Source organism: Diabrotica undecimpunctata, chromosome 2 (assembly GCF_040954645.1).
Source record: "Diabrotica undecimpunctata isolate CICGRU chromosome 2, icDiaUnde3, whole genome shotgun sequence".
Taxonomy (NCBI): Eukaryota; Metazoa; Arthropoda; class Insecta; order Coleoptera; family Chrysomelidae; genus Diabrotica; species Diabrotica undecimpunctata.
The window spans coordinates 35594446-35609836 of NC_092804.1; the positions used below are offsets into that span (position 1 = coordinate 35594446).

The window sequence follows — 15391 nt, forward strand, 5'->3', positions numbered from 1 at the left end:
TTTGGCCATCATACCATTGATGCATATATTATTTTTATTTATTTCTCATATTAATATAATGAAAATACTTTGCCTAAAGATAAATTCCGAAAAAAAGAGTTAAGTTATTTTCAAGTAGTATCCTATGTATTTTCAAAAAAAAAGTGGTGTGTATTAAACTAAAAAATAGTGCAATGGTTTTAAGATATATTTGATAGCTACGCATTAAATCACAATATGGATAATACCCTTGAAAAACGGTTTCAAATAGACTATTGACAGTTCTTTATAATTAATTTCTATGAAATGTTTTATTATCTCGTCTTATCTATAATCTCCGCTGATATTTATAAAATGGCAACATCCATTTTTACAGAGCATCGTTGAAATTATATATGTAAAAGGTAGTCTTGATTAGATAAGATTATTATTGTGCCTACATACACAGTGATGTATGTGAACGAAGTTCGTGTTAAACGTTAACTGTGCTAAATTACAAAAATGGAAATAAGCAGTACAAAAAAAACTAGTAAAAGTAGTGATGTTAGTCTATTAAAAAAATTATTTGATATAAAACGACCCGCGAAAGTGCAGAGTGCTACGTTACCTCGGACAACAGGGAAATCAGAGCAGGAGCCTTCAGGTAAAGAAAGATTATTTGTGAGAAATCAAAGCTATAGAAAAAAAACTGCAAAAAATAAATACAAAAAACAAAATTCAGAAATTAATAATGCTGATACCAACGAACAGGCTACAAACGTTAAGAAGTTGTGCCAACAGTTTGAATCCACCCAAATAAAAATAGAAGACGATAAAAGTGACAGTTTGACACATTATAGTATAGGTGGAGATGAAATTTCAAAACAGACTATTTCTAATGTGGAGGTAAAGAGGAGAAACGGAGGTATAAATTATAAACAAAATAGAGAGAACAAAATAAAAAGCTTCGTTGAAGCAGAAAATGAAGATGCCACTGAGGAATACAGAAAAAGTTTAATAAGTGAAATGGATATGGAAATAGCACAAATGAGGGAAGATGGGTTCATAGACGACGAAGACAATTTTATGTCCAATGCACCGCATACCATCTTAGATGAAACATTGCCTTCATACTCCGAGGATAACACCTATTGTGCAGTTAGTAACAAAGATATAGAGGAAACAATTAATTCAGATCCATATGTTAATAATTTTAGCACTGACAACATTAATACAGTTACTGAAAATGAACTACCAGATTTTCATGACGATACAAAATGTCACGAAGATATACTTAGATTAAATAGCTACGAAGAATTCACAGAAAGTCTTGGCGATGATCTTGAAAACGGTCTGTTTGTCGTGGAAGCTTACAACGACGATGGTCGAGAATTAATAGAAGTGCAAGTTATGATAGATAGAAGACCTGTTAGCATGGGTAATCAAGATCTTCAAGAAGCAATTAAAGATTCACACATGGTATTTTACGAGAACGTAGACCGCACATATAATTGCATCCACAACGAACTAACTGAGTATATTGATCAAAACAAATCCGAGCAAAGTGAGGGTGCTACTATAAACTTGGAAAATAATGTTTACGAAAATATTGAAACTCCTAGTGAAGAAATGAAGGAACCACTCATGATGTTTGCTCCAATGTCCAACAGATCTACCATATACTCAGTTACATCGCAAGAAAGTTCGGTGTTTGACACAGATGACGAGGGAATAGAACTAGGCAGAAATAAAGAAGTGTATAGTAGTGTTCGAAGAGAGACATTCTGTGATGATAAGGGTATTATACGTATTGAACGTGTTGCCTTCTCAGATAACATCCCATTTCCCAACTTTGTCAGCAGAAGTGATTCAACGGCATCTTTAAAAAGGTACGAAATTTAGATTTTAAAAGCATGTTTTAATTTTATATTGTGTGCTTCTAAACCAACATTTCACTTCTCCGAAAGAACAATGACCTAAACGACAAAATAATTATTCAGAAATTGCATTTTAGTGAAAATATTTGCTTGTTAACAATAAATTAGTTACAAGAATAGAAATCATAAGATTTCCTACTTGGCGAAACTAAATTCAAATTTTTACCACTGTGCTTTCTAAAACTTGCAAGCAGACAGATTGATAAATTGATCGACAAAGGCATCAATAACTTTCATTCCATATGCCGTTCATCACAGCAAAAATTCTCAGTTTCTAGTACTCAAAACGAAGTGAAGAACTAAAACAGAAAGACCGTATTAGATTTAATTTCAATGCAGGGCACTTACCAGCCGCTTCTACGTATTTCAACCTCATTACGTATCATCATAGCGACATATGCAGTTGCTTTATTACTCTATTAGAGCAACTGCATGTGCATATATGGCTCTGATGATACCTTATAAGGTTGAAATACGTATAAGCGGTTGGCGAATGCCCTCCATTGAAATTAAATCTAATACCGTATTTCAGTAATGAACTAGGTAATTATTACAATCTTAATAACTGTTTTTGGGCATTTTATTTTAATATGACACTTGTAGTTTTTATTATTTTACGAAATGTAAAAAATCTGAAGAGTTGCAATAAGTAAAAAAAGTCAGTGCCAATTATATCATTGTTCTAGGAAATTGTATGATAAATTTTGGTATTTTTGTCAAAGTTATTGTATATGCAATATTAGTTTCTTGAACACCCAAGATATTTAATTAATCAACTGTGTTGCTAAAATATAATATAAAATATCTAGAACAAAAATAAACAAAAATCCAATATTAAAGCAGTACAAGTTCTAGACATTAATTATTTCTTTGCAAAGAGAAAAGAAGTCTTAATTAATAAAAATAAACTGAAATTATAAAGTAAAACCTATTACAAAAGTTAAACAAAATACGAAAAGAAACAAAAAAATTTTATTATTGCCCATCAAAGATTAAAACAAACCATTATAAAAAAAGGTTCGTAAGATTTGGAAATTATATTAGTAACCAAAAGAGATTTTAAATCTAGTTGTTTGTTTTCCGATAAAGACAGTTTAGTGTTGTATGCTGGTTTTATAACAGTGTAATTTATCGTGTTTACTTCTAAAGACCCTATATTTCTGGCTGTTGTAACAGGAGCTTGATCCCAAGTTGCTTGTTTATAACTTGATTTGTAGTAAAATACATCTCTACATTCCTCAAAATGAATTAGTTTTATAGAAGCTATTTTAATTTGGTCTTCATTAATGTTTCTGTGAACGTTGAAAGTCATTTCATTTGTAAAGGACATTAAAGACAATAAAATCAATGTAACTTAATTCCTGAACCTTAAATGGGTTTAGTTTATTCTTTGAAGTTCTTATCAAGGATACCAGCTGATCACGTGCATATATAGGACCCACCTTTTCAGATTTTTTAAAAGTTTTTTCTATAACGCTATGGGCAGCACCGCCTTCATTTGAACCATGATCATATGACCATGTAAGAGAAACTTGTGAATAAACGCTTTTATTTGAAATTTCTCTACGGCATATCAATACACTCCAAACACAAACCTAAAAAAATATTGCAAAAGATTCAGCCAATATAAATTAACTTTTTAAAAAATAGTTATCAACATATATTTTCATTGCATCTTACCTATTCCTCTGCTTACCACAGCAATTGTCCGAGTAGAAGATAATACCGCTACCAGCATCTTCTTCTTGTAGTTCCTTCTCCTATCGGAGGTTGGCTATCATCACAGCTATCCGTACCTTATTGGCGGCTGCTCTAAAAAGATCTACTGAGCTACAACTATACCACACTCTCAGGTTTCTCAGCCAGGAAATTCTTCGTCTTCCTATGGATCTTTTACCCTTGATTTTACCTTGTATTATGAGCCTTAATATCTCATATTTCGCACCTCTGGTAATGTGGCCTAAATATTCCAGCTTTCTTGTTTTGATGTGCTTTATGACCTCGCAATCCTTTTGTAGCCTTCTTAACACTTCTGCGTTTGTAACTCGTTGGGTCCATGGTATTTTCAAAATCCTTCTATACCACCACATCTGAAATGATTCCAACTTCTTTATATTATCCACTTTTAGTGTCCAGCTTTCCATTCCATACAACAAAGTCGAGAACACGTAGCATCTTAAGGCTCTTATCCTCAGATCCAGAGTAAGGTCTCGATTGACAATATTGTTTTCATTTTTATAAATGCTTGTCTTGCAATTTCAATGCATGTCCTTATTTCTCTACCTTGGTCATTGTTTTCATTTACCTAGGTTCCCAGATATTTGTATTTATTCACTCTTTCTACTTGTTTTCCCTCGATATCTAGCCTTCCTACTGTATGTTACTTAGAAATAATCATGAACTTGGTTTTCTTGACGTTCATTTGTAGTCCATATTTGATACTAACTTGATGTAATCTATTTACTAAGCGTTGCAATGCTTCTAGACTGTCTGCAAAAACAGCGGTGTCGTCTGTGAATCTTGTTTTATTTAAGATTTTACCATTTATTGATATACCCTGTTGTTCCTCTGATATTGCTTCTTTAAAAATAGCTTCTCTGTACAGATTGAATAGCAATGGGGACAGCACGCAACCCTGTCTAACACCTCCTTTGATTTCTACTGTTTCTGTTTCGACATTTTCGATTCTAACCTTTGCTTTTTGATTCCAGTACAGATTAACAATAACCCGTATATCTCGACTATCCACATTCTTTTCTCTCAACAGTTTTACGAGTTTCTGATGTCGTACTCTATCAAAAGCCTTTTGATAATCTATAAAGCTGACATAGAGATCCTGGTTCATATCTAGTCGTCTTTGCGCGAGAACGTTAAAAGCGAACAGAACCTCTCTCGTTCTAGTCCTCCTCTGAATCCAAACTGGGTGTCATCTATATCTTCTTCTATTTTTTTGTATAGTCTTCCATGTATTATTTTGAGAAATATCTTAAGTGTGACGGCAACCAATCTTGGTTGCCGATCTAGAGGTTGCCTGTGGTATATACTTTGTTGAACAGATCTAAAAGTAAAAGCTGCCAGCATAGGTATTAACTATTTGTTTAATGAACATTAGTACGCATGATCCAATCTCCACGGCGCCTCTATTCCCTTGTCCCCGATACCAGAAATAACAGGTAGTGTTATCATTGTTTATTTCTGACATCTATGAGAGAATAAATTACAAAAAAATAATATGCTACATTGGTTAATCTTAGCGTGAAACTAAAACAGTTTAGTCTTGATTTTGTAAAAAATTGCTGAACTTTGGCTCATTGGTACGAACATAACAGCGTTCAAGTCGTATGTAGCCAATACTACATTGGAATCAATTTCTTTTCCTCCTGGTGCAATTCATATCCTTGTTCTAGCTTGCCTTTTTCTTCTCCTTTTGTATTTTTATATCGTTCACAGAAATCGTACTCGTCCTTCTTCGGATAAAAGAATCCTAGGTTAAATTATATGTTAAATATGACTAGTAGTCATAATTTGCTGATGCTTTGCCGAGAAATGGCTTTTTATGATGAATGGGTACGTCATCAAACAGAATTGTCAAATATTGTCAATAGTACGATAGCAATCCAGATGAAATTCAAGAGTATCAAGAATGCATGGAGAAAATGTCACTAGTTGGTATAGATTTTGGGCTGGCGGCATCATCGGTACATATTACTGGTATTGGCCAGGACATTATTGTCAACGGCGAGCGCTACAGACATATGATTACCAACTGCGTTTGGCCAGAACTAAATATTCATTAGATATTCTGATATCATTCAATTTCATTAGATATTCTAATATCATCTTTATTTGAGAGCATTGTCATCTTACGTGAAGGTGATGTAAACTGGCCGCGGAGATCGTGCGATTTAACCTCGTTAGACTCTTTTTGTATTTGAGATTTTCTTAAGTCATGGGTATTATGTCAATAACCCATAAATCATAGTGGCTCTCGACGCTAACATAACCTATGCCATCGATTAAATTCACTTTGCAGCTTTCATTTATGCGCCAAAGTCATGGAAAATTCGAGTCAGCAGATATTTAAATAATTTTATATTGTCATCAAAATATGATCGAGAGGCCTTTCAAACAAATAATAAATTTCAAAGATATCTCACACACACTTTTTTTATTTAAATTATGTTTAAAGTTTCTTTGTCGTTACTTTCATTTTTCCTAATCTTTTTCACAAAAATCAGTTTTTGTAATCAAAAGAAAACATTTATTTTAATTGCAATTCTAAAAGATTAGATAATTATTTATTAATTATTTGTACATAATATTTTAATTAAATATCAATTATAACATTCGGTTTGAAAATATTAAAAAAATGTGTAGGATAATTTGACAAAGGAAGGTTCATTGTCAGGGTAAATAGTAATTTATTATTTACTAGAATGTGGCCTGATTCTAACGCATCGGTATTTTAGAACGTATCATGTTCTACTAAAATAATTTTGTTTGGTCACACCAAAAATGTTATTTTCCATGAAAGACGAAACTACTGAACGGCCCTCAGTCTCCGGCGGCTCCAACACCCCCAACCAAGTTAGCGGTTGTAACAGTTTGGGATCAGATAGTGCTAAGAATCCCCGGAAAAATCAGGCTACTACAAAGAGTGGCAAATGCATATTACTTCATACAATGTTAGAACTCTTATATCAGACCAGACGATGATAGAACTGGAGGAAGAGCTGAAAAAAACACAAAATGGGACACCATCAGCCTCAGCGGAATAAGACGAAGTGGAGAAGTCCAAACTACTCTTAAATCAGGACACGTATTTCATTGTAGAGGTAAAGAAGACACTTTAAATGGTGGAGTAGGATTCATTATACATAGAAAGCACACACAAAATATAGTTCAAACTAAATGCAAGATATAACCTTAAGGTAATCCAGACATATGTCCAACGACTACCCACTCAGATGAAGCAATTGAAGAATTTTCTGAGGACCTAGAAACAGCGTTAAATGCCACAGTAGCGTATTACACAATAATTATGGGCGACTTTAATGCGAAAATAGGGTTTAAACCAGATGATGCAAAAGTAGTAATGGGTAAGTATGGATATGGTAAAAGAAATGTACGAGGGCAAAGATTGCTGAACTTCTTACACCAGGAAAATTTATCCATAATTAATTGTTTTTTTTTCGATAAAAAACCTCAGCGTAAATGGACATAGATCAGCCCAGATGGCAGTGTCAAAAATGAAATAGATTTTATCATAACAACCAAAAAAGAAATAATCCAAGACATCGAAGTACTCAACAAATTTTCAATAGAAAACGACCACAGAATAATACGAGCTAATATACTATTAAATGTAAAATTGGAAAGAACAAACATGATCGTAAAAACAAGAAAGTAAGAAATGGAGTGCCCCAAAAAATAACTACCTGCATGAAGATACAATAACCAGACATATGTAAGACTTGCAAGATGAAATAAAAGATATAGATCAAGCAAATGATGACATAATGAAGACTCTAAAGGAAACAGAAAGGGAGTGCTGCCCGATCGTTCTGACCCATAAAGAAAAACTAAGCCAAAATACCAAAATGCTAAATAGGTAAATTTACAATTTTTTACAGAAGACAGCTGACGGAAAAATACGTCTCCAACTACACAACAATGAAGAAATTAAATAAAGATATTCACCGTTCAATCTGAAAAGACTTAAAAGAAAACAATACAAGAGAAATAACTAAAATAATTAAAGAAAACAAAAGTTTAAAAGTTTTAGGCGAAATAGAAACATAGACGACAAAAAAGTGTACAAAATAAAAAACAAAGACGGAAACATTACTACGGATAGAATCAAAATCTTTGAGGTTGGCGAATCCTTTTATCGCCAAATGTATGAGAGCACCAACGAAGGGCAAGATCAGCCCATGCCCAAAATCACAAACCAGGGATCAGAATTAATGCCAGAACTAACTCCAGACTAAATCAAAACGGCACTTTTAGAAATAAAAAGTAACAAATCTCCTGGCGATGGCGGAGTGCATGGAGGCGATCAAACTAGGTGGAAATAAAATTATCAAGGCTTTGGCCAACCTTTTCACCGAATGCATCTGCCAAGGAAAAACTCCTTCTCAATAGAACAATGCAGTCACTGTTTTATTACACAAGCAAGAAGACATACAGATCTAAAAAACTACCGTCCTATCAGTTTGCTGTCACACATATATAAAATTTTCGCAAAAATTTTCAAAAAATGACTGGACGCTAAGTTAGACTTCTATCAGCATAGAGATCAAGCTGGATTTAGATCGGGATACAGCACTAACGTCACTTACTAGTGATAGAAAACCTGATAGAAGTCTGCAGAATACAACAAACCATTGGCACTGATATCCGTAGACTACGAGAGAGAATTCGATACCATAAGCCATCAGAAAATGTTGAAAGCACTAACAGAATGCAGAATAAATTATCGCTATATCGGCATAATCAAATATATCTACCAAAATACCACAGCGAGCGTAAGACTTTCTGAACGAGAAACAAATAAATTCCGTATACAGCGAGGAGTACGGCAAGGAGACACCGTCTCTCTAAAGTTATTCACGACGCTTTTAGAATATACTTGTAAAAAAGCAGATCTGAACGGGCATGGTATCAACCTAAATGAAGAGATTTGTGATTTGCTGATGACATCGTCCTTATAGCCGATCGTATGGATGATGCAATAATAATGTTTGAAAAATTATATCACGTTTCCTTGGAGGTCGGACTAAACATTAATATGAACAAGACGAAAATAATGACTAATCTGGTGTTAAATCGAAATATTGCTGTTGATGAAAGGGATATTGTGCAGATATAAGTACTTATGACATGAAATTTGGTTGGGCAGAGATAACCAGACATTTGAGCTTCCACGTCACATAGGATTAGCCTGGCAGCGTTTGGTTAATTATATAATTATTTGGTTAACTATATATTTAATTCGGACCTACCCACGTGCCTCAAAAGGAAAATCTTTGACCAATGTATGTCGCCTGTACTCACTAATGGTGTGAAAACTTAACACTCACAAAAAACGTAGTGAATAAGATTCTCGTGACTCAGAGGGCTATGGAGCGCCAGATGTTGAGTGTCTCTCTGAGAGACCGAATTATAAATGAAGAAGTACGTCGTAGAACAAAACCAACAGACGTCTTAAAAAAAACCACGTAGCTAAAATGGAATTGGGCAGGACACGTCGCCAGATTATCAGACAACCGATAGATAAAACGTATTGTCGAGTGAAGACTAACATAAGCACTACGGAGCAGAGGATGCCCACCAACCAAATGAACTGATGGCCTGAAGGGTGTTAGAAGTGACTGGATGCAAGCCGCATAAGACAGAAACAGATAGAAAGACCTGAGTGAGATCTATGCTCATCAAAAGACGCATACAGTTTAATGATGATGATGAAGAGAAGAGTGTGTTCTTTCGGTTATTCAAAACGCATCTTTGAGTAAGCACTAAAATATAAAACAGAAGCTATAAAAATAAATGGTAAATCACTATTTAGAATAAGATTCGATGACGACTGCTGCGTTAGCTGCTGCGTTAGCAGAAGTCGTTTTACTTCGACTAAATTAACTAACCAGAGAAGTCGACAATCTGGGCCTGAAAATAAAAACAAAACGACTATAACCAAGATCATGCTCATAGGCGGAAACCCCAACTTACATACAAACACAACTATCTACAACAAGTCAATAGAACTAATGACAAAATTCAAATACTTAAACTATTGGACAACAAACAACTTAGCCCCAGACCTAGAAATAAAGTCAAGGATAGAAATGCCAAGAGCAACTTTTCTAAAGATGGAAACCTTTCTAAGTGACCGCAGCCTCAAAACATCTACCGGGATTAATAGACGTCTCTGACTCTACGTGTGATCTGTCTTGTTTGTGGTGTAGGGCAATGGACCATGAAAGTCAATACAATTATCCAGCTTAAGGCGGCCATAGCTTACATATACTTAGAATATCCTGGGTAAATTAAAACCAAATGACGAAATTTTGAAAAGAATAGGCAAAATCAGAGAACTGTTAATATTAATCAAGATGAGAAATCTACATATCTAGGACATATCTTGATACCAAAGATATGAGCTCCCAAAACTAATCATGGGTAGGCTCGAAGAGGCCCTGGCCGTCAGAACAGAACTGTTTCTCTTTGAAAAACATCCGTGGACAGGAATCAATTCACACACTCCCGAGAACGGCACAAAACCGTAAACAGTTCGCCGAAAGTGTTACCCAAAACTGCTGAGTTGTAAGTTCCTGAGAGTAAGAGCAGTCAATGAAGACTTGGTGGGAGACACTTAGACAGGACATGTTTGTGAATGTGATTGATATTTGTATGGTTCAAGACAGAAACTTACGGACAAATGTAATTAGAGAAGCTAACCCTGCTTAGCCATAATTCCAAACAGCATGATAATGATGTATTTAGAACTGTATAGTTGTGTTTGTGTATTTGGGATATTGACTGCGAAACCTATGGCTTCATTCGCCTAATCATAATTTGACTTATCTACATATGAAAAAAATCTATATTATACAAGATTGTGTAGTTTTGAGTGTATATAAATAAATCATTATAATCAATAAATTAATGAATTTAAAATATTCAGGTATTGAAATTAAATTGAAATGTTTAAGTTTAATTTATAAAAAATCTGTTTGTAATAGAGTTCATGTGTTTTAGGCTAGAGTACATAATAGAGGAAATAAAATCAACTGAAAAAAAATATGTTGACGACCTGGCTAAAGTTGTCAAGGTAATAGAGAAGTCTAGTTATACTTTAAAATTACTCTTTTTTATTCTATTTTAAGACATATAAACCATGGATTGAGAAACATACACCACTCGAACTCAAGGACTATCAGGGATATTTGTTTGGAAATATAGATAAAATCCATAGGAGGCAAAGAAAGTTCTTAGAAGATCTAAATAGATGCGGTAGAGATGTAAATGACGTAGTAGGATGTTTTATAAAACACGTAAGTATATTGTAATAACTTGTATAAAAAATTATTTCTTTTTCAACTTATAAATTTAGTGAAGTTACAGATCGGTCACGTAATTAATAATCACTATTCGCGTACTTAATAATCATACTAATCCAAACAATGTATAAAATGTGTCCGTAAAGTATGGAATAAATTTGATATTTCCTAAATAAAAAGCCTTTTTAAAAAAAATCTAAAACACTTCGATTTTTAAATTTATTGTTACACATTTTACAATAAAATTTCATTATACAAGGTGATACACGTTACAGTGATGACGTCATCGGCTCTCTTTTTAAATGTAACACCCTGTATTTTAGGACATTTTTAGTTCGATAAAAATGAGCTGATTCCAAAAAAGTATAATACTAGGGGTCTAACGGAAGTAATTTAAAAGATATGCGCTCAGAAAATTAATTTTTATTGATTTATAATATTAATAAATTATAAATAAATTATAATGATAAATGACCCCACATAAAATAATCCAAAGGATTGAGGTCTGGCGACCTCGCTGGCCATTCAATATGTCCACGTCTTCCAATCCACCTGTTTCGTTTAGGTACCTAGCATAATGCGGAGGCGCACCATCCTGTTGAAACCATTAACTTTTATCAAAACCTCCAAGATTAATTGTACTAAGGAATAAATTAACTAAAGTAGGTACTAGATACCCACTTAAGTACTGAAGGTATGCTCGCCCATTTAAATTACCTTCGAAATAGTAGGGTCCAATGATTTTATTTCTCACAATGCCAGTCCATACTTTTACCTTTTGCGGGTATTGTGTATGATGTTCCCGCATCCAGTTGGAATTTTCTTTTGCCCAGTAGATATCTACAATGCTGACGGTTGATTTAATTTGAATGTAGCCTCATCAGAAAAAATAATATTTTGAACCAAGAGAGGGTTTCGGTGGTTGTTATTCATCATTATTTCGCAAAACTGTATTCTTTTATCTGGATCATATTCGTTTAATTCCTGTACAAATGTGCATTTTACTTTCTTTACTTACTTTTACTTACTTTGTGTACCGTTGTTTTGCAAACATCGAGATGACTACCAACCTTACAAACACAAGTGTGCGCATCTTCTTCAAAAGCAAGTAGAACATTTAATGGTAAGAAATCCAAATTTATTTTCAATCTTACTTACTGTTGTTTACGTGATGGGTATTTCTGGATATTTATCATTAAATAAATTACACACTTCCATCTGATTTCGCGATTTGTCTCCATACCCAATCATCATGAGTATTTCAATTCTTTGCTTTACACTCAAGTTCATTTCTACCTAAAATTAATTCTAAGCAATAATACAGAACATTCACGAATTAATACAATTATAGTACTACTATTAATTATTAAATTAAAAATATTTGCGGCCACTTTTTGACTGGCAACCTATAATGCATGAAAAATGTTAGTTTGATAAAATACGTTATAAACGTAGTGATCTTTCAGTGGGATCTTGTACTATTAGTATTATTCTTAGTATAATATATATGTTTTTTGATTGTTAAATAAATAAATATTAATACCTGTATAATAAATAACCACAAAATATTTTTAGGAGCTTCTCTTCGAATTGTACCCTCACTATTTCAGGAATAAACCGAAAGCTGATAATCTGCTTAAGGAATTTAGTCCTATAATAAAGGTAAGACATACTATTTTTGTTTGAAATGCGATGTTTTACTATAATATTGTTTTTATCAATAATATAAGGTCTTATATTATTGATATTATGAACTCTCTAGTATAGTAGTGAGCAGTTTCTATAAAGCTGTTAAACAAATAAACGTTGCCCGATTTTTACCATTTTTTACTATTCTTATAAGACCAATAAAATTTATCATTGCCATTGACCAGTCACTATGAAATTTCCATTGTTAGAACATATTTTACACAACCTATAACATGAAATTTCGATTTTGAGTTTTGACAACAAATATGAGGCATTTGAAATATCCCTAAAAAACGCTAAACTTGAACATTTACATTATAAACAATCTAAAACATTTAAAACAATTTTTTGATAACTCTTTTTTATAAATTCCACCTAATGCCGCCATCGTGGAAGCATTTCTCGTAACGAGAGATCGTTTTTAATGTGAAAGTTTAAATTCAGCGCTCTGTAAGCATATTTCAAACGTCTCATATTTGTCAAAATTCAAAATCGAAATTTTATGTGTGGAATGGAAGTGATCAAATTTTTGATCTCATGAGAATCGTAAAAATACAAAAATTGCATACGGAAGCGGCACTCTTCACACTGTTCTGAAAATATTTTCGTGTGGCATCTTAATGCAATTATTATTGCATTAAGATGCAATATAATAATTAAGTATACAAGAACGATTTCCGAAGTGGAAATCGATACGTCAAAAATAAACTTATTTGAACTTATATTGTAACTTATTCTCAACGAAAATAGTAATCTCACTCTTTACCTTTAAAACTCGTTTTAATTTTCGCCGATAGGACACTCTGATGTAAAGATATCAAGTTTTTACCGTCGAGTTAATATAAATTTTATTTAAATTTTTTTTTCGTTTGCGTAACTTACCTTTGAAATCGCTGGTCGTTGCAAGCGTTGTTTTTGAGAGAACGGTTCATTCTACACGAAAAGTTCTAATTAACATTATACTCTGCTATAAATACTAGACTTAAAAAATTGAACCGGATCCAGTACAAAGCACTGCATTTGTTTTTAGGTGCACTTAAATCTACACCTATTGAAAATCTATTAGCCGAATGTATCCTCCATTACATTTAAGACGTCTTTTTTTAGCTGAAAAGTTTATCCTTAAACGTCAAGGTAATAACCAAATATACATATTGCAAAAAATATCCAACATATATGTGTCTAACTTAGGTGACAAATGGTGGCATAACAAAAATTCTCCAACTTTAGCTATAGCATTTCCTAATTTTTCTTCCCATTTAGAAATCCCAGCTGAACCTAATTTCAAAATTCTTTATTTCCAAACCAAAGTTTATTTTCCTACTTTTAATGATACCAACGCCATTCAACTTCAGAAACAACTTGCCAAATTTGATAAACCAATAGGATTTTCTCAGATCGGTCAAAATCCATTTTAGAAGTTGGTTGTGAGGTATATATCCAAAACAATCAAGAACATATTATGTTTAAATTAAAGCAACAATGCTCCATTTATTCCGCAGAACTGTTACAATAAATCAAGCTCTGGAATTGACTATTCAACAAATCAACAAATAGTAATCCTGTCGGATTCAAAATTTGCATTGTCTGCTTTAGATAATTGGCATAAGCATGTCTACAAAAACAGTATTATCGTCAAAATTTTAAAAAATCAACTAAAGCTACTTACAAATAATTCAGTTTTTTTATTTGGGTAAAGGGACATGCTGATATCTCGGGTAACACCAAAGCAGATTATTTTGCTAAAGAAGCGGCTTCAAAAGAATTAGAAATTAGTTGGCTGAATAGAAGTGATTTAGTCTCGCTGCGTAAACAAGAATTAAAAGAAAACTGAGAAATTGAATAAAATGCTTTCTGTAACAGAAATAATAACTTTTTCAAAAATTGACCCTGTTTTACCTACTGCACCTTTTGCTGCAAGAAGTCATCCCAATAGAAGAGTATTTTCAATGTTTGTTAGATGCAATGTTAATATTGCTACTGTGAAAGCCTATTTTCATAGATTTAATTTAAGTAAAACAGAACTCTGCGATTGTAATGGTAACACTGACGATATCAATCATTGAATGTTCGGGTGCTATATAATGATGCTGCAGTTAAGTATATATTGGAAAATCTTATAAAAGAACAAATACTACTTCCTCAGAGTCGATCTTCTATTTTATATATCTCTCGTCGTAATAATAGGCTTGACCAAATTTTTTGGGGATATTTAAAAGGGACTAAAAGAAAAATTTAAGATGGAATGTGTATTGTGAATGTATAAATCAAGCTTTGTTCCCTCTGTCTATCCTTATGTTATATATTTACCTTCTAATCGTTGCCTGTCTTGTGTTGTAATAAAGTCGCTATGAAAGGCACCTTAACGTAAAAAGTATCCCTATATTATGTAATCCCTTGTTGGTTCTAAATATTCACTTTAATTTGGTTAGGGTCCTGAATGTAACGAATGAGAGTATGGTTTCTTGTCAATCTACTGATTCTTGTGATACTGATGTTTACAATATATTTTTAGTTTACCTCTAGGCGAAGTACTATTTTGTTAACAAATGAAATAGGTCAATACTTAATTTCAAGTAGTCAAATACATTATCGTGTCTGAATGGATTAAGTTATCCAAAGCCATTAATTAAAAAAAAACATTATATTCAGAAATAGTTTTATCTACGGCATACAGATACTTGATAAATCGATGATTTCGCCCACCCCCTTACGAGGGGGGTGTTAGAGGAAAGCCCGGGAAAAGGA

General features: G+C 33.0%; 1 protein-coding gene across 2 annotated transcripts in view; it reads left to right on the forward strand.

Moving 5' to 3' along the window:
- Nucleotides 1-363: 363 nt before the first annotated feature.
- Nucleotides 364-15391, forward strand: part of LOC140434403 (uncharacterized) — a 33204-nt gene continuing 18176 nt past the window's right edge. For both annotated transcript variants that reach the window (XM_072522636.1, XM_072522637.1), the window contains exons 1-4: nucleotides 364-1847; nucleotides 10653-10725; nucleotides 10781-10948; nucleotides 12530-12616. In XM_072522636.1, the coding sequence (XP_072378737.1) occupies nucleotides 481-1847; nucleotides 10653-10725; nucleotides 10781-10948; nucleotides 12530-12616 (1695 nt within the window). In that variant the 5' untranslated portion in view covers nucleotides 364-480. The remainder of the gene's footprint in view (nucleotides 1848-10652; nucleotides 10726-10780; nucleotides 10949-12529; nucleotides 12617-15391) is intronic.